Here is a 21,459-nt window from a genome sequence, read left to right as displayed (position 1 = left end):
AGATTATGATTTCATCATATGAACATCAGGCACAATCCTTCCTGTTAGGGGTTTAGTATCATACCATCATAACATATATGAGAAGAACATAACCCGTGTCATGCCAACAACTGGTTTTTGAATAAATGTGTTTAGTTCCGATGCAAAGACCCTATAAGTGAATCAATATTAACGCCAAAATATGCAATCTTTAATGACCTGACAACAGTATCGTAACTATATCCCTTCTTAATAAGTCTATTCAAATGTTTTGTTAGTTTTTGAGGTGAATACTGACACCTTTGTGCTTTATAAAGAATATTTCCATAAAAAATTGGATGTGAAATACCTGAACGTATAAGAAGTCTGCATGTTGAGCTATATTTACCAATGATGTCCTTATACCGATGATAAAATTTAGTAAATGTTTTGACTAGTTTGTGATATCTAAAACCCTGGTGTAATAATTTTTCAGTAATTCATAAATTTCTCTCTTTAAAATCTAATCGTTAATAGTCTATTTGCCTTTTCTATAATTGACCTTATAATTAAAGATCCCAGTGTTCCAGCTAGAATTTCAAAAGGACAGAGAGCCAATCATGAAAAGGCCACATCATCTAGACAATGATTTATCCGCAGAAAATACTGAAACTATAAAGGCAGCAACCATTTGATTTTCTGGGGGGGGGGGCTATGTTTTTTTTTGGAAAAAAAAAGTTTGTTTCCAGTTTTTGGAGAAAAAAATAATTTGTTTTTGATTCTGAGAAAAAAAAAATGTTTGTTTCACCCTCAGCTGCCACTATATGTAATGCTAAAATTGAAAGAAAAAAATTGTTTTCGACTTGTCACGAAAAAAATAATTTGTCCAGAAAAAAAAACCATAGCCCCCCCCAGAAAATCAAATGGTTGCTGCCTAAAACACTTCATCTTCAAATTGAAAAATGTCCATTTGGTCAGATCTGCAGGCTGCCAATTTGCATGATACATGTTCACAGTCTCAATTTGTCATTATTTCATGTTAGTCTTCATTATGCACTTCGGTGTTATATGTCTAATAAGAGTTGACACAAAAAACTACAGAACTGCTTGAGTGCATAAGCCAAGTTTAAGTCAGTTTTTTGTAGTCATTCTCCAAAATCAACCAATCAAAATGCTGGATTTCATGATTCGAGCATGATTTTTGTGCTTTGATCACTGAGCAAAGTTTTATGACGGACGATCACAGACTAGAAAACATGATGCCCATAAATTGGGCATAAAAATATGATTGTTCTTATTGCCATTTAAATATGACAAACACCTTAATGCTTTTTATAGAAGTATATAGATCAACTCCTGTTATTAATTTGTGATTGCATAAAACTGTATATACAAAAAGAATACTTTTATCGTTATATATATTTATTGCAATAGTAAAATTGATGACAAGTAAATATATTAGCACTAAAACTATAGAAATGCATGTCATGTAAAATTGAAAACATTAAAATATAGAAAGATTTGTGAGAATAAAACAAAGAAGAATTACACCACACTACACATGTTGGTTCTACTAAAATCCATGTGTAAACTGTCTGTTTACTGTTTTAGGGCTTATATACTTCCAAGTATATTTTTTATTTTATAAATTTCTTTTTTTCAAGGAAAACCTGTTTAATTTTAGTAACCAAAGGAATGCAAAATATATTTAAATCTTTTTGAACAAAATATATTTCAATTACTATGAAAGCTTACATGGCAATCTCACTTTTTATTGTTTTTCAAATTAATATTCACCTTTGAAAATAGCTTGACCATACATGTTGAGATTAAAAGTGAAAAAAAGAAAGAAATTAAAACATTCTTCATATGAATTTCTGGAAAATATAGAATATAGAAAAATCTAGTAAGCAATGACTCTTCACAAAAATATGTGTATATAAATACTCTATGACTTTTCATTACTATTAACATATTTACATAATTACATATTTACAATATGTGCAAATGTACAAAGAAACAAGAAATAGACAGAAATAATTTCAAAAGTTTGTTTCAGTTCATCATTTATATAACTGCATTCATATCTATCCATTTAAAATATGGAACATTTAAATTTCAACATTTCTTTTTGCCAAAGATAGTTACTATTTTGCTGTCAGTCTGATTTTATCAATGATTTTTTTGGACAAATTTTAACAATTAAAATAAAAATACACTTATAAAAATACAAATACAATGACAATATAATTTATCGAATGGAAATGTTTATGGCTGTACCATGAACTTATCTGACCCTCATTACAAATAAATGTTCACATACAATCTCAAACAAGTATATTTTTGATAAATCAAAAGAGTTGCCTCTGCTAAGATATAAATCAACAGATTAAAATAATATCTCCATTCAACTTTACATTAACTAGTGGAATAAAACTTGGTCATCAATAGAACTGAAAAATAATCCCTTTCAAAAAAAAACCAAGTTTTAGCACAAAAGGTGTGTTAAGAATAAAGAATTTTTTAAATGTATATCTAAACATCTACAAAACTTTAGAAAAGACTGGTCAAATTTAAAATAAACGAAAAACAGCAATATGGTTATTAAAATTCATGATACATGCTATTTTCAGCTGTCACGAAAAAAAGGAAGAAATATCTGTTAAAATACAAACACTTATTATGATGATATGATAATGTCTAAAGACAAGGCCTCAAAATTTATAAATAGTTACTGAATGCTTTTCAGGTAATGCCTTATGAAGTGATATCAGAATGACACGAAAAATTCGTGTAGTTTGAAAACAAATATGGACATGGAAATACCTGAATCTAAAAACTAACTGAACACATTTAGGTAGGATGGAAATTTCCTTTAAAACACTAATATAACTGACTAAAAAAAATTGTAAAATAAATGAAGCACTAAATGTGCTAGTAATGAATTGCAATATTGATAAAAAAAATATTGGTATCCCTTCAAAATTGGTTATGGTAAAAATAAGGGAAGTTTATATTGGCTTTACCTTCCAATGTGCAGTAGAAAAATAATTCAATTAACTGTGTTAAGACTTGTCCAATATATTATATAGAATATATTCCCCAGAAAGGAGAAATTTAACAAAACTGAAAGTTTATTACCATCATTCAATTACATTAAAATAAAACTCCCATTTGGAGTTATTGTGTTTAGAGACCACTTATGTCAGTACACCTTTCCTATATTGCCTACATTAAAATAAAACATTTGTAATTTTTAAACTGTATTTTTCTTTAACAGACTTAAATTCAATAAAAATAATAAAAAACCAATAGTAAATTATAGACTACCAGTACATATTCAATAGGTAAAACAAACATTAGAACAAAAAATCATACCAAACGAAATTGCCAAAGAAATTTGTTTGGTTGTAATTTAGTTAAAGGATGCATTTTGTATAAAATATTACCAACAATAATCTAGATATTTTATTAAATATGCATGATTGGTTCATTGTATTTGAAGCAAAAACGTAAAAACACTACATTATATACACAATTCTACATTGATATTTACAAAGCTTTAAAAAGTATTTAGGTTTAAACTAAATTTTAATGCCATTTTTAAAGTCCTACTGACCATTAAAACAACCAAAAAGATCTGTTGTTCCTCAAGTTTTAAACATGATAGGTTGGGTTGGTTGAATTTTAAATGTTCTGAAAAAAGTTGAAAACAATGTTTGTACAAAACATAGACATTCATTGGTTATTTTTGTTCTAAACAATGAAGCACTTTAAGAAATATCTAGATTTATATACAGAGAGACACTATTTCACCAGTGTCTGTACTACGTCAGTTCATAATAACATGTTTAGCACACAGTATAATGTTTTGCACTTAATTTGCATTAACTAAAATGCCCCAAAACTAGATTACTACAGTATTGTAAACATTTGAGTTAATGTTTATACCATTTCAATGTTATTTATTTACATCAGCTAACCAAGTTTCCGATTAAATACAACAATTATAAATAAATATATATACAATTCATATATATGGCATTAAAAGTTATCTACATCAGGCTGAGATAGTAACCACATTTAAAAAACTGTAAATTAAAAAAAATACATAAATACATGAATCTTATTAAAAAGAATGTCAGAATCAAGAAATGGAGATTTCAGCAGGTGGATAATGGTATTAGTAAATGATAGATTTATTTTATTTATGAAAAGATGTTTATGTATCTGTAATTGCTGCCTTTTAAATTGCTTATGATTCTTTTTGTAAATTGAATAATGCATGATGGCTAGAAATATTTATAACAGCAAATTGTCTCCCCTTTAAAATGAAATTATAAGATTTTTTAATAAAAGCCACAGATTTATTTCAGTTTTCTTAAAAATATTTTTCATATGGTTAAAGCATACAATATATTACCCTTTTTCTTTTTTTTTAATTGTATGACTGAAATTAGTCCATAACATGAAAAATGTGAAAACATTAAATAGATAAATCGTAGTTCATTTAGGAAAACACTCAATAATTAATTTAATAAAAATAGTTCATTCTGGAATTTTAAAAATAATGTTAAAAATGTACATGTACATGATGTATAAAATTTTATTATTAAAATTGCATATCAAAATTACTTAAGACAATTTACTGATGTTCTCTATTACTCAAATATATAACAGATACTTCAAAACCATGATAAAGTAAATGCATTGAAAAAAAAGTGCTGACTTCAGTAACAATCTTAACAACATCAATTAATAAATACTTAAAGTTTAACTTAAAATCTGCCCAGCAGATATTTTTATAACAAATTACAAATGTATTTGGTTTGATAAAATGAAACATGTACAAATATTTTTCACAGTGCATTTAAATGAACAAATGAAGCATAACACAAAATAGATTGATAATATAAAATGTCTGTACACTGGGTGACTTCATGATGAAGAGGTTTTCTTGTTTGATTCTGCTGCCTCTTGTCGCTGGTTCACAGTTAGTAACCTACAATGAAAAATAATACATGTACATGTGATGTTTTCACAGTTTTATATATAATATTCAAGGTTTGAACGTAGTTTTCTATTTAGACTTTTTAAATATTCATATCATGTATATACATTTTGTATTTTGTTATTATATGAACTTCTACTATATATATGTTGTGTACAAGTTGTTATGTTGTACAAATTATAATTTGTACAGATTTTTTTGTACAAGTAATCAGTGTTTTAGGAACGGCTTAACAAAAATGGACAATGCAAGCACACCGTCTTTTGTTTTGCATATTTCTATCATATTTCCTTAACTACATGATACAGTCTAATACTGAACCTGATACAAAAAAAACACATTAAAAATACTTTAACACAATTTAGACTTTTTATGGATGTGATTTTGGTATGAAGTGAAAAATAAAATTAGAATTTAAACCATTCAGGTGTCTTCATTTCCACTTTAATGAGAAGGAGAATACATGTAGCACTAAATGTAAGGTTCAAGTATATAAGTTTAAATTTTAAGACATTAAACTGATACATTATAGAAGATAAACTGTTATCACCTGGTGCTAAAAAGTATGTTATACATTATGTAATATTACTAAAACTGAGCATGCTAAGGTTGCAACTGCTTCTTTACTTTTAGACATATTTTGTTTTGATGATCACAGAGGTCTTTGATATCTGTCATTCATCTCAAGAATATTTGCATCTAATGAACATGATGACAATTATTCAAAAGTATTGTTATGCACAATGTCAATGACATCAGTTTTACATTTTTTTTTACTTCTTTCAATACAATTGAATAAAGCCAAAATGTTTCTAGAGGTAAACATAAATGTTATCTTTTTTTTCGATTATAAACTAGTGTCCATACCATTTGCTAAGCTAAAACAAATCTAGACAAGTTGAAAATAAGTTTAACAAAACTATAAAATATGTATTTCAGCCATATCTATATATACATGTACAGTATGTCAAATTCCTTAATTGACAAATGGGATTTAGACACGGCCACTTATGAGATTTCTGCCTATGGACATACACACTACCTTATGAAGGCATCAAATTTGATGTCCCATTCTGACCTTTTGTGGCATTCATTATTTGTAAATATTATATTATCCCTCATTAAATGATATGCTGTGCAATATGATAAATAAACTGGGTACCATATTCATCAAATACTTGCAATAAACCTAAATAATTATAATTTCCATAACTTGTTCATCTTTCTGTTTCCAATATATATGTACTACAACTTTGATAATGATGGACATACTTTCTTTAAATAACATACATTTACATGTATAATACTAGTCATTTGCTAGTACAAGTAGAAACAAACAGCAGAGGAATTCTAATTATCAAATAAACATTTTCTCTCGATAATCATGATAATACATGTAAGACTGCTATAACATCTTCATTTTTATAGACTTTAAAAAAAAACCCATCTTTATGTACGGGTATTTCTCTAATTCAAATGTACATGTACTTACATGTTTTTTAACTCCAGTAACTGTTCAAACAGATCTTGGTTTACTTTGTCCTGAGATTGTACTTTATCATTTAAATCACTGATCATTTTATCTTGTTCACTGATATGTTTATTTTTCTTTTCAAGACCTTTTTCCAGATTTGCAAGTCTTTCATTCGTAGCACTCATTTCCACATGTAACTCATCAATGACTAGACATTGTTTTTTAAGCTGCCTATCTTTTTCTACACACAATTCTTGTTTTTCTTGGAGATCACTATAAAGTTTTTTGTTCATGCACTTCATGTCTTTAATTTTACCATCTTTTTCCTTATTCTGTGATGTCAGATGTTCAATGGTAGTGTCTTTTTGTTCAATGGTTGTGCCTTGCTGTTCAATGGTTGTGCTTTGTTGTTCATTCTGTGATGTCAGATGTTCTATGGTAGTGTCTTTTTGTTTTAAGTTAGTTTCCTTTTCAGCTACTTGTACAATCAACTGAACAATTTCTTTGTCAAGACCAACAATTTGCATGTCCTTTCTTCTATTATCTTGATGTAACCTATTACATCTTGTATTTACTTGATTATTCTCTCCAATGAGCCTTGTACACTCGTTTTGCAATAGACCATTATTAGTAACATGTTGTACATTAATTGTATTTAATTGTTCAGCAGTATCTATAGCCTGTTCAAATCGCCTCTGTAAGTTCACACGGTCTGTGATCAGATTCTGAAGCTGGTTCTGTTGTTCCGTTGAAACATGCACAGCATGATCTAATGCTAATCTGAAATTCTCTTGGTTAAGATTCAAATTACTGTTGTCGGATTCTAGGTCTATGTTTTTCTGTTGCATTTCAACTGAAATAAATAAAATATCCTAATATATAACACTGAACATGACCTAGTTGGGAATAGATAAAGAATAGTTAAATAATCACCATACATTTTTAGTCAATTTTAGTTGCATCATTCAATAATTACAAATTCTTTTACATTTTATCTTAAAAAAATGTTCACTTATTATATAACAACATTTATAATATTTGTAAACTGTCGCTATAGAGAGAAAATGTGATTAAACATACATTCTGTTAGTTTTTCAAGTGATATCAGTTTCAAAATTTAAGGGAAATATGTGAACATTGAACATAGACTGGTGTTTGAAAAAAAATACACAGAAATTCATTTATCAAAAAAGAAAATTAATTTTAAAGAAAATAATATCTTTTATTAATGTGCCATTTTATCAAATGTATTGAGGAACTACAACTACAATCAAGAATCAACATTATAATCTACTGGTACAATTAATCATTTACTTTGAAGCTGTTTACTATAAAAACTGCAAATATTTTACCACTGTACCTAATTTTTTTTTTATATAAAACAGTGAAGCCATGAGGGCAAGATATGCTTGTTATAAGCATACTAAATTTGTTAGAATATTATAGAATATTGTGGAAGGCTTTTAAACAGAATACAGTGAAAAAGCTGGGTGTATAACAAACAGGTATATTGGAAGTTTTATGTTTATTTTCTATAGTTAAGATCATGCTTTTGTTTGCTATAAATGGTGAAACCTTTATTTTCTGAACATTACTAAATTGTTACCATGCCATGTTACAAACTTTGAAAGATTGTTTTCATATCTGTGCCATATTTTGGAAAATAAGGCTTTTAGTTGATAAAACATGGGAGATAACTCAATAGACAAAAAGTACCTAGACAATTCTTCCTTGGCCTACCTTGCCACTGTAGAATGAAAACTCTGAAGTCTCGTAAAGCAGGTATTCTTCCTAAAATAAAGATTAGATCTAATTAGTTAAACATATAGACACAAATGATGCATGAAATCAACTATAACCTATCATAATACCATTCAAATATTCAATTTGAAATACATACAAATCTCAGTATGAAATAAAATAACTTAGTTCTCAGTGTCCTATATAAAAAGCTCTTTTTTATTGAAATTGTTGTGAGCTTACCCATTATCCACAAATATTTTAACTAACCAGGTTCACAAAAATCGAGTACGAAAAAAATGATTTAACTTGAAAACATATATGAAGTACACATGTGCGTAAGTTTCATTGTATTGCTGAAACTCAATTAAAATGAATTATGTAAAATATCCAAATGGGTCCAGCATGCTTTTCACTAAAAATATCATACAATTACTTTAACAATAGTTGATTGTCACATGATGAAATCAAGTAGAAGGTATGATATAAGGCCAGGTTTTCACCTTGGATTTGCTATTGTATTTATCAGTTGTAGCCTTCAGATTTTCCAAAGACTCTTAATTTTATCAGATATCAGTATTTAAATTTTTTAAATCATGTCTAACCGCCTTAAACCTATTTGCATCAAAGGTTAACACTTCTTATCTTGCTTTTGATGCTAAACTCTAAAACTGTCTACATAGCCTTATTTTGAGATCATAGTTATTAGAATATATTTCTAACCAATTTCCAAAATTTGACTATTTTTTTGCATTTTAAGGCCAGATAATGGTTTTTATTATACCTCCTGCATTAAATTTTAGACTTGATTGATACCTGCACATCATTAAATAAATTGTCCGACTGAATGTCAATAAAAGCAACTGAACCAAATATAGAATTTTTTTTCTTCATGAAAACTATGTCTGAGAAGCAAATTAGTAAGTTAAACTTACATATAAAGAATGGAAACCAAATAAAGATTTTTTTTAAATAACAAAGAGTGTATGACACAACTGTCATTTCAGAGATAACCAAAGATTGAAATGAAAATAATATGAAAATGTTACCATGTCTTGCAAAGTATTCATCATAAGCCAACTGCAAGTCTTCAGGTGAATAATTCTCCTCTAGAAAGTTTTTGTGGTTATTTTTTTCTACGGATGGTAATGTTGACCAATCTGCAAATAAAGAAAAAATTAAAATCAATATTGAAAAGAAACCTATATCCTTCCAAGTCATTCTAGGGGAGATAATTTCAATATTATGCTCTATATTGTTGTTACATTGTTTTCAAAAATATATTAGAAATATAAAACAATTATTTTCAGAATTTATTAAACATGTTAAAGCTTATGATGATTTACTTTCACTTAATAGTCATCAGAAGAAGCTATTCTGTGTACCTGTGTTTCTTAGAAATGGATTCATTTGTAATTTATAATCCAGTTGAAATTTCTATGTATAATTGTTGATTGGTATTTTTGGGAAGTTCTCAAAAACTGGCAAAAATTGTGTGAAAAGACTTCCTGAATTGTAGCTGAACCTTGTAGTGGAAACAAATTTTGTTTAAGTTGAAGTATTGATAAGTCATAGTGAATCCCAATTCGTTCAATGCATATTAACTTTTGACTCATTTGAAATCTCAGTTCAACAAGACTATTATAGAATCCCCCTTGTCGTAAAAAAGATACAAATGTGGAAGTAAATTTTTACATCCTCTTTTATTCACATCACAAATATTAAAGTTGACCATTTCTTTCAGTGCATGACATTAAGTTTTTGTTAGAAATACAATGTAAATCAGTAGGTGTGTATAACAATTACGTTTAATAATTTTATCAAAACTTTTGAAGATAAATCAAGAAGAACATTGTTTTGGTGAGAATCAAAGAATAAATTAAATAAAATTCAAATACCAGATAATTTCTCAAACAGTGATCCATCATCTGTTGCTATGGTGGTTAGATGACATTCATCACCCCTTGTGCTTAGTGATCTCTGATGAATGGTGTTTTCTATCAATTCTTGTATATCAGCAATCAGTCTGAAATCTTTAGGCAGTTCACCTAGAAAAAGACTTGAAACTGAATATATATCTTACAATCTTACATTGTAGCTTTACATTAATGTATTTTAGTTTGATAAAGATGACAAAAAAATAATATGTTTAAACCAAAGCATTTCCTTTAAAGTCATAAACAACATTTAAAACATCTAACCAATTGTCTTTCATTGTCTTTGAATCAGTTTTACTCTAGCAACACTATATACAACTTTTATTTCATACAAAAATGCATATGCATCCATTTATATTTTGGATGCAGTAATATGCAAGTTTTTAAAATATATAACATTATTACACTACTTCAACTGCTCCACCATAAATGCCTAACAAGGGAGATAATTTACAAAATTTATATTTAATATGAACATGCAACTATAAATATTGGATGAATGCATATCAACAGGCAGAATTTACTGATAATATTTTTTTTTTATCAATTTGAACAATCTTACAGAACTTGTAATAAATAAATCATTAATATAAAGCAAACAAACCAGTAAATGACTTTATCAACTCAATGGTCTTTACTGCTTTCTCTTTTGTCCTGTTACTTGTATCTTGTTCAATTTCTGTCAATATAAATAAATAAATTGAATAAGCAAATTTCTGACAATAACATTACAACCACAGAAAATCATTCAGTCATGTCAGAGCACCTTAATTTTTATTCATCTTTTTTTCCATAATGATTATTATTTTTATGGGTACTTATAATTACATGGATTTCATTTTTAATAAGTCAAAATATGATTAACTAGACATACAACAAATGAGGATAAAAGATGTGGTATGAGTGCCAATGAGACAACTCTCCATCTAAGTCACAATACGTAAAAAGCTAACCTTTATAGGTCAAAGTACAGCCTTAAAAACAGGGACTTGGCTCAAGTCAAACAGCAAGCTATAAAAGTTCCCAAACTAGTATATATAAAACATTTCAAACAGACAACCAACCGTCTAGATCTTATTACGTGTATCTATATAAAAATTGAGCATGTCTTTACAGCTATGAGTACTCATGATCCTATATACTATTGTACTATTTACTTATATTTCATTTTACAAGTTTATTTGTTTCTGTTTATGATGTCTTTAGACACAGAATCTGCTCATACTGCTGAATGTGTACTAATTGAAACTTTGGTCTGGGAGGAGATGATACATTTAATATCAGTTGTAAGAAGCTTTGAACTAGCTTTCAGTCAAGGAGTACTCTTTTAATGGTGCTTCATGTCTATTGTTTTCTGTGCTTTGTAATGATCTATTAAGTAAAGCCATTTGCAACTAATTGAAAATTTGTTCTAATGTACATGTTGTGCTGTTACATCACTGCCCAAGGTTAAGGAAAGGGATGAGCAGTTACAAACATACATTTATATAACCCTCCCCATTCTTCTTTGTGTGTGTTCAAAGTTAGGTTGCATTTATTTCTATAGATCTGTGGTATTTGTTTTTCATAAAACGAATTGTTATAAACTATATAAAAGCTATATGATATTGGTTTTGCTCATGGTTGAAGGCTGTATAGTGAGTTCAAGATAAGGTTACTTACATGTATATCCACATTTTATGGACTCTGATGGAAACTTGTTACATTGACAATCATACCACATCCCCTTATTTAATATACAAATGTATATATATGTATACATAACTCCTGAACTCAATGTTGTACCCGTTTTGGAACACAAATACTACAGTACAACAATGTAGTTGTATATTTCAAATTTTTGTTAAGTATTTATTTACTTAAATGATCTCAGTTAGCTATATATAGGGGTAATACTTTTGCAAGTCATTTCTATTTATTTGAAGATGCAAGTTATATTTACTTGTTTAAGTATATTTGCAAGATTTTTATTTTATATATAAAGTTTGAATTACCTCCCCTTAATCATCTGGTTTTCTAATAAATTTTCAAAAAGAGTCCAATCTTTTACCTTTAGAACCAAACAATTTACAAAGAAGTCTATTCAGCAAAGAGGTATAAAAGTAAGGCTTCCAAAAATTGCTACCTATAGGCTTGTAAACCAGCAGTTATTTTTCCATGAAATGATGCATAGTAAAGACAGCTTTTGATGACATACAATTAAACACTCCAGTAGAGCAATGTACAAATGTGTAGTCAGGAGAAATTCAAGAAAAGAAGGAAATAAAAAAATTAGCTGTTAGAATGTCTAAAAATGGAACTTTTCCTCCAAAATAATTTACCTACATTGTACATGTACACCAGTAAATAAATGACCATTGTATAAGTTTTTCCCGTCAGACTGGATGTATGATATCTGTATAAATTTATAGCCGGCGGGATATGGCAAGATGAAAATGGAACATGTCCCCACCTTGTATGCTAGCTTATATTTGGGATTATATTCTTCTGTGTTCCCACAGAGATTAGATTGGGTCTTCTTTGTATGTACCATTGAAAGGAACATCCTGAATTGGTCCCAGTTTAGAACTTAAGGGGTTCTCTTTGAATTTTATAATAAATAAGCTGGAATGGAAACCAAAGAGTTCATGGGGGGAATATTTGCTACATATTGGGGTTCATTTTTCATACGATCTCTCTATTTAGCATTTAACGTAGAGGACTGTAGCTTTCATTGCCTACCAGTGAAGTGCAGGTTCAGCGGTTTGTAGGTTCATCTTTTAGGTAAAAATCCTTTATTGTTAATTTATTGCATCCAAGTGCAGAAATTTCTCACTACATTAAAGACATACTGGTGGCCTTACACATTCCTCTTTTCCATTCTCTTTTCACTTAACACTTAAAATAATATGGGTATTGTAAATTCTACTAACCAATTAACAAAAACATGGTTAGCTGATTTTCTGAAAAAAATTTCAAGAAAAGTTCAGGAAAAGAACAATAACTCTAAAATTATTTATAAGGGTCTAGAAAGGGGGTCCTAAAATTTTGCATCCTTTAAATTTTTAGGGCATTTTTCTTTAGAAAATTTTACGTTAATTTATCAATTCTCATGACATTTTAAATTTTTCTTTATTTATTATTTTTCTGCCATTATTTTGTAAATTTTATACAGATCCTCATTATTGACAAAATTAAGAACCCCTTAATAGTTTTACAGTATATTCATAATATTGACATTTTTGTATTAAAAAACTTGCAGATGCATTTTATTTTGAGTGTATTTTTACAAACTGTATTAAAAGGTACACTGAAATCTATTTCATGGTTAACAAATTTCATGTGTATTAACTTCTATTAAAGTATGTGTCATAGACATACTAACAATAACATGAAAATAAAGTTTGTGCTTGGGAAAAGAGCCTAAAAAAATAAATAATAACTCCCAAATTAACAAATATAAACACAGGAACCCTTAGTCAAGTGAATGCACAAAGAATATGTGAATTGTGAATGATTCTAGTTTGTATCTAAGTTCAGCTGAAATAATTGCTTAAATTAAGCGTGTGAAGGGACTGTGTATAATTTAGATTTAAGCATGGGAACAGTATTTTTCGGCAAAAGCCGCAAGTAAGTTGGTGGTTTTCAATCATTTGCATTCATAAAACACATTAAATCTTAATGGCATTTGATGCATACAAGTCATATAAACCATATGCGTATCCTTAACCGCATAGAATCTCATAATAAGTTGTATATATAGATAAATAGGGGTAACACTATGTTTCTAAAAAAGAATAACAAACCAGACGCCATTTTCTATCGGGAATTTTGTGATAAATATAAGTACCAACAAATAAATTTAGCATCATCAACAACGGCCAGATATAACCTAGGACCATAAAGGGTTTTAAAGACAAATTCTGAGCCTCCTAATGGTGTTTTTGATTTTGTATACAAATAAGTCAAGGGTTCTGTTCTATGTTTAATACCAGTAAATAAAATATAATTCTGAAATAGCAATATAACATGAAAATGCACTTTTGATGTATTATTTATAACCATTTTGAATATAAAAAGAAGATACATTTTATTTCCATCTTGACTGTCATAAAATGATTTGTATTTAGGGAAGTTAAAAACAATTTAATTTCATCATCAACAACCAAATACAATGAACTTATATCGGTTTTCACCACCTATTGTTTAATAAAAAACAAAAACACTTTTGTTTGGCTAGTCAAGCATTAGGGCTTAAACAATGTATGTGTCACCTACTAATATGATCATACGTTTAAATGAAATTAAATACATTGGCATACATAAACACACTATGGCATACAGAAACACGTAAATGTGACTTGGTGAGTAAACAGCTATCATATAAAATATTTCATCCATCTTTTCTTTAGCTCGATGCATCCATCCAGTTTGATCTGAAACAACTTTACGTATTCCAATTTTCCTGAAAAGATTCTAAGTTAAGACAGGAATGTTTGAAAAATATAGAAATACACGTATTCGTACTGTTAGTGTGATTTGTTTTGTATTCATTTTATATTTGCTAGTTTATACAATCACAAGTAAAATATATCAGAGAAAATATTTTATTTATTACTTGGAAGGTCCGATGGGTCAAAAGTCCAACATTCTAGTTGTAAGACACTAGTTGGTCCAACAGGCCATTAGACGACAATTCACAATTCAAAAGTCCGACAGTCCACTAGTTCGGTAACCAATTGTCCGTTTTACATAAGATGTTAAATATATGATAAAAATGTGTGTAACTAAAAAGTACAACATTCCACACGTTAGACACACAGCTCCAATTAACAGTCCATTGTGCATACATTTGAAATGATTTGATATTTTCGGTAGAAGAACATTCCAAACATATAATTGTAAATTTTGATATGCCGATTTGCCTGCAATTTTCAGGAGGTAAATATGAAACGTTTCAAATAAACGTTTGGAAGTGAATGTCGTTTGGACAAATTCATCGAAGCCAAAAAATTCGAATGGAAATGAGGAATGTGTCAAAGAGACAACAACCCGACCAAAGAGCAGAACACAACAGAAGGCCACAAATGGGACTTCAACATAGCGAGAAAATCCCACACCTGGAGGCAGGCTTCAGATGGACCCTGTCCTATTCATTCAACGAATCTGTAACTTCAGATATTTCAAATTCATCTTCTATGCAACGCCATTCATATTGTTATGCTGTAACACATATTGGTTTTGATTTTTTTTTTTTATAGAATGAGGATTTTTTTTTGTAAAATATGGAACATGCCCACTACAAACGGATGCTGAAATTGTTTCAGTTATGTGGAAAGCCAGCCTTGCTGAAAATATTAGACGAATATCTAAAAGAAAATATGTTATCGTTTTCGGTTTTACTTGATCGTCACAAACATCGGGTTCTTCACTTATACAGACTACCGGGTGCTTGTTGTCCAAACGCCATCAACTGCAAGAGTCCAGAGAAGCTTCCGCTTGTGAGAAGTCAATGGCTTATCTTGTACGACGACACAAAAAATCCACATTGTAACAAAGTGACGTGCGTGTGTAATGTTATAACGAACCATGTTCGTGCATCTCATTTAGACTTTTACATACTTTCTTTATTGATGGTGACTTTCGTTGCCGGTAATTCAGACGTTATGCCCAGTATACGAGGTCTTCATCGAGAATGTAGACTCTGTGAATTTATGAGACCTAAAAAGATAAGCAACGAAGCATTTGAAACTAAATGGAAAAATGCGTCAGAATACCTTCGAAAACTTGGTGTTACTAAAAAACAGATTGAAGAAGTGAGAACAATGCCAGTAGAAGATATACCGGAATATGAGCAACCTGAAACATGCCAAGTGGTATTTCTTAGATTAAAACTACATGCCAATAATAAATATTTAATGATTTATTATCCAAACTATTCAGCACTTATTACTTCATTAAATAAAAATGCATCAGATTCTATTGAAAATACTGGTCGTTACCAGTCGTAAAACAAACAGACCACTCAAATGCACTCAATACATAGTCACCAAAGGAAATATTTCGTGTCAGAACTCATTTGGGTGTGAATACAACTGACAATGGACAATTGAGAACTCTTTCTTCAAATTTTAATATTATGCATTGAATTGAATAAAATTAAGTGCACAAAACTGTTGATGTTATGTCACATATACACAATAATGAGCGGCCTTAACGGCTTTACCTGAAAATGAAGAATCTACAGTGCTGAGTTAAAAAAAAAAATCATTCATATTTCCATTTTGAAAACATAGTCTGCAGCCTTAAAATGGCAACTTAATTTAACCAGAAGCTATTCTAACGTTATTTACAGAATCTAACGAAATTAATATAAAGTTGGTTTTAGGGTGTGCACATACTTTTGCCGATTTAAGTTTGTATACTATATCGATTTTTAATGCTTTTCATGGTTTAAAGGCATCATTTTATTTTTATTTTAGAAATGGAGACACCGCTTTCTCAAATGTAGAATAGTAGCCTATATACTGGCTGTATCCTTTATGGCTTTTGCATTTGTACATCAAAGCTTTCTATTCTACTCAGACAAAACTAATATCCGTAAATCTTATTCGCTGAAACAGAAACTCGTATAAAAGGCATAAGACCTGGTTTATTTCTTAAAGCATACAATAGCAATTAAGTTAAATATGCAGAAGACCCATAAAATAAATATAAATAGTTATAAAGGTCAAGTGTTTAACCTTCAGCAGACGATTTAATTATCAAATATAGTGATTACTTTGTTTAGATTGTCACACTCAGAGGACATCTAAAAGCTTAAAATAACTCTAAATGATCAATATATTACATGGACAGATTTTGAAAGTCAAGTTGAAGAAAGATTTCTCCAAAATTGAAAAAAAAAATGAATTTATACAGTCTCCGGACATCCTACTCATCTATTCTTTCACCCTCTTCAGTTTTCTTAATTATAGAATTTGTATGATTTTCCAAATGTAAAGAATCACAATCAATATTATTTCCGATTGAGACACGTGTCAATTTAGGTCATGACACACATCAATTAACCATTTTCTCTGAAGAACCCTTAAAGTAGGAGGAGCTGTTTGCATCTCATAGTTTTATGCTATTTTATTTGACTTTCAATTGAAGAGTCTATTCAGTGGTTGTTATCTCCATGGTATACTTTTTGTTTGTTTGATTAGATTGACCCAAATAAGGCTATTATATTTTTTTAACGGTCTAATTTTGTATTCGATGGTCCATTCATAGCTTGTAGCATTATAGTTCTTGCCTTATCGTTGAAGAAAAAACAGTGACATTTGAATGTTTCTCCATCTCAGATAAGTTGGCGATAGTACCATTTTCTTCTTTTTAGATTTATTGAAAAACAGTTATAATATCTTCAGAGAAAGTTTATAACAATGTATGTATAACTTACTATACAGTATGCCTTTAATAATTTTTGAAGGCTGTTTCAAATCTTATAGTTGTTGAAGATCCTTTGACTTCTGATCTTTTGAAGAATATAGTTGTCTGATTGACAATAATCATTATTTTAATAAACCATAACATCAGCATTACAGTGCAGCAAAACAAATATATAGTTTTATGGAATAAAATGTATACAATGTAAAAAGAACTGATGTCACATTATCCTTAACTTTAATACTTACAGACATTAGTTATTATTGGAGTCCCACTAGGTATTGGACTGGCTGTCGCTCTAACATGTAAGTAAACATACAATGTTGAATGTCACGATATGGGAATGAAATCTAATTGATATACACGTTAATGTATTATTTTTGTACAGCAGTTGAACATTTTTTTTCGTTTTGTGTTGGAAACTTCAAAACTTTAATTTCAGAATTATGCTCACTATAAATGTTGCATTTTATACTAAAAAGGGTTATTTCCCTCAGTTAAGGTCGTCATTTGGTTAGATACACTTCTGGAATTGCATTATTTGGAGGTTTTAAAATAAAAATCGTAAAAGGCTTAAATCTTATTGATATGAATGATATCATTTGGCAATCTGAAACGTTTAGAAAACAAGATTGTCATATTTGCCTACATTATCATATTGAGGAAAACATAGTTCCAATAAGTACACTATTTGTAATTAGCCCCTTTTTATGAAGATTCATTATTTTTTTTATGCGTAGTGTACTAAAATTTATAAGTAAAAATATTATGTTTCCATCCTTTCTTGATTTATTTTTCATGGTTAACAACGTATCTAATATTTTATTTTTGATTTTCTATTTAAGGACTATGATCAACATCGAAAAAAAAAAGAAACAGTGGATTTGTTTATCTTTTCTTCATGAGAACACGACTGATTGCCATTTGGATGATGGAAGTATTATAAAAAAAATCTTTCTTGCTTTTATTAGTGGCATATACAGTTTAAAACAATACAATGTGGAAAATGCAGTTTTATGTCGAATTCAGAATTTATTTTATAAATACATTGTACTATTAAATTAAAGCAACAGTAGTATACCGCGGTTCAATATACATAAATCGATTAGGCGATTTAACAAATCCGGGTCACATACAAAAAAGAAAAAAAAACAAACAACGAGGGAACCACATCAACTATAAGAACAAAACAACGGATCACCAGAAAGACTGAACTACAGCAAAAACAAACGTCAACATATATAGAAACGAAAAAAAAATTATCATAACAGTATGAAAAGAGAATAACATTCACATAAATACTGAACTCCGAGGAAAATTCAAAAAGAAAAGTCCCTAAACAAATGGCAAAACCAAAAGGTCAAACCAATAGAAAAAAAATGTCATATTCTTGACTTGGTACAGGCCTTTTCTAATGTAGAAAACGGTGGATTAAACCTGGTTTTATAGCTAGCTAAAGCTCTCACTTGTATGACAGTCGCATCAAATTCCATTATATTGACAACGATGTCTGAACACAACAACCAGAAATAATAGGTAAAAATGTCCCCAAAAAGGGCTATATTTAGTTATCAAAGGTACCAGGATTATAATTTAATACGCCAGACGCGCGTTTCGTCTACATAACCCTCATCAGTGACGCTCAGATCAAAATAGTTAAAAGTCAAACAAGTACAAAGTTGAAGAGCATTGAGGAACCAAAATTCCAAAAGGTTGTACCAAATACGTCTAAGGAAATCTATTCCTGGAATAAGGACATCCTTAGTTTTTCGAAAAATTCAAAGTTTTGAAACGGGAAATTTATATAAATGACCATATAATTGATATTCATGTCAAAACCGAAGTGCTGACTACTGGGCTGGTGATACCCTCGGAGACGAAACTTCCACCAGCAGTGTTATCGACCCAGTGGTTTAATAGTTATCAAAGGTACCAGGATTATAATCTAATACGCCAGACGCGCGTTTCGTCTACATAAGACTCATCAGTGACGCTCAGATCAAAGTAGTTTAAAGCCAAACAAGTACAAAGTTGAAGAGCATTGAGGAACCAAAATTCCAAAAAGTTGTGCCAAATACGTCTAAGGTAATCTGTTCCTGGGATAAGAACATCCTTAGTTTTTCGAAAAATTAAAAGTTTTGTAAAGGGAAATTATAAAAATTACCATATAATTGATATTCATGTCAACACCGAAGTGTTAACTACTGGGCTGGTGATACCGTCGGGGACGAAACGTCCACCAGCAGTGTTATCGACCCAGTGGTGTAAATAGTTATCAAAAGTAACAGGATTATAATTTATCACGCATTTTAAATAAAACATTTTGTTATAATCTTATTCACCATAAAACAAACAAATATGTAACAAAGAATCACAAAAAGGCATATAGACAAAAATTTAAGACAGAATACAAAAATGTACCAACAAATAAAAGAACACGTACCTTTAGAAGATGGTGAGAAAACAAATTAATTAATGTTCTAAAATTTGAAGGGGCTACATTTAACTTCAGAATCATAACATCACATTTTTGAATTAATTGATCGGCTGTTCAATATAAACAAAGTGGCCCACTTTAAGCATCTACTTGTGCAATGCTTGTTGAAGGAACATGTTCAGGAGTAATCGATATACCTGTAAATCATTATTTGAAAAAAAGATTGCATAACAGGATTTCTCTTGATCATTAAAAGAGAAAATACAACATTTTATTTAAAGTTGGTTTAGTACAACATACAAAAACGCAAGGTCAAGAGCTTTTATCCCCAAAAATGATATTATCTCATAACGTCGTAACAAAGTTCTGTAAAAGTAAAGTAAGCACAAAAGTAAAATTACCCAAAAGTATGAAGTAGATATAGCTCTTTGTTAATTTTACGTCAATGAAATAACCCAGCAATAAAAATGCCATCTTACCCCCAATCAGCACGTATGATGAACCTATATGATAATTTGTAAGGAAATTCGAGAGAGACCAACGATCTGAAACAAAGAAAAAATCAAAATCAATGGCAAAATACGCTAGAATAACGCGTATCCTTTTTCCTAGTAAGAATATTTTTTTATGAGAAAAAGTCATAGACTAATAAGGTTGTTTTCCGAAAAAAGACAAACAGAAAAAGAAAACCCAGATTAAATCAAACTCAACCATCAAGTGCGAGTCTTTACCTGCATAGTCATGAGATGCAGAACTAAAGAGCGAAAAACACAATCTTTTAAAATAACGCTGCATTTAGTACAGCATGAGAGAGGTTTGCCACACAATTGAATATGAGCTGTGAACTTTGCAATTGGTTATCTCAGTTAAAGCGTTATAAATCATACGTCTTCAAGGTTTTCCGAAAATAAAAATTGACATTCATATATCATATTCACAGAAACTTCAATATTTAAAGTAGTTACAGAAAAAAATTGTATTTAAGTTTCTTTTTCATTTTGCTAGAATTGCAAATTAAACTCACCAAATTTGTATAAAAGAGGGACGAAAGATACCAAAGGGACAGTCAAACTCATAAATCTAAAACAAACTGACAACGCCATGGCTAAAAATGAAAAAGACAAACAGAAAAACAATAGTACACATGACACAACATAGAAAACTAAAGAATAAACAACACGAACCCCACCAAAAACTAGGGGTGATCTCAGGTGCTCCGGAAGGGTAAGCAGATCCTGCTCCACATGTGGCACCCGTCGTGTTGCTTATGTGATTACAAATCCGGTAAATAGTCTAATTCGGTAGGTCACATTCATGAAATGGGAGGGGACTGTAGTTACGACGTAAGGAACATATCCGATATCATTTGTGAAACGGTTATTCCATAACGTTCAACCAACTCGTGATGGCGTCCGTAAAATTTACGAAGGGATGATTTCAACTTCACCATTTGGAACTCTTGGTTTAATAGCTTCCTGGTGAGCAGTAACCC

The 21,459-nt window shown here is 29.7% G+C and overlaps 2 protein-coding genes across 3 annotated transcripts; one reads left to right on the top strand and one right to left on the bottom strand.

Annotated features, from left to right (window-relative positions):
- Window positions 1-1,362: 1,362 nt before the first annotated feature.
- Window positions 1,363-13,935, bottom strand: LOC139487885 (putative leucine-rich repeat-containing protein DDB_G0290503). 2 transcript variants are annotated; one of them, XM_071273051.1, is made up of 7 exons: window positions 13,906-13,935; window positions 10,725-10,799; window positions 10,082-10,231; window positions 9,233-9,343; window positions 8,184-8,234; window positions 6,462-7,296; window positions 1,363-4,960 (listed from the first exon to the last, which is right to left on the bottom strand). In XM_071273051.1, exons 1-7 carry the CDS (start codon window positions 13,913-13,915, stop codon window positions 4,897-4,899), a joined length of 1,296 nt encoding a protein of 431 aa, XP_071129152.1. In that variant the 5' UTR covers window positions 13,916-13,935; the 3' UTR covers window positions 1,363-4,896. The 2 variants fall into 2 exon arrangements, with proteins under 2 accessions (XP_071129152.1, XP_071129151.1); XM_071273050.1 differs by having other exon boundaries at window positions 8,160-8,234; window positions 13,906-13,934.
- Window positions 13,936-15,374: 1,439 nt separating this feature from the next.
- On the top strand, window positions 15,375-18,513 carry LOC139490283 (uncharacterized). The gene is made up of 4 exons (XM_071277124.1): window positions 15,375-15,975; window positions 16,582-16,632; window positions 17,781-17,835; window positions 18,376-18,513. Coding segments are annotated over exons 1-4 (699 nt in total). The 5' UTR covers window positions 15,375-15,384; the 3' UTR covers window positions 18,378-18,513.
- Window positions 18,514-21,459: the final 2,946 nt, after the last annotated feature.

The sequence above is a fragment of the Mytilus edulis genome, chromosome 9 (genome assembly GCF_963676685.1).
Source record: "Mytilus edulis chromosome 9, xbMytEdul2.2, whole genome shotgun sequence".
In the NCBI taxonomy this organism is placed as follows: Eukaryota; Metazoa; Mollusca; class Bivalvia; order Mytilida; family Mytilidae; genus Mytilus; species Mytilus edulis.
This window is presented reverse-complemented; position numbering and strand designations above follow the sequence as displayed.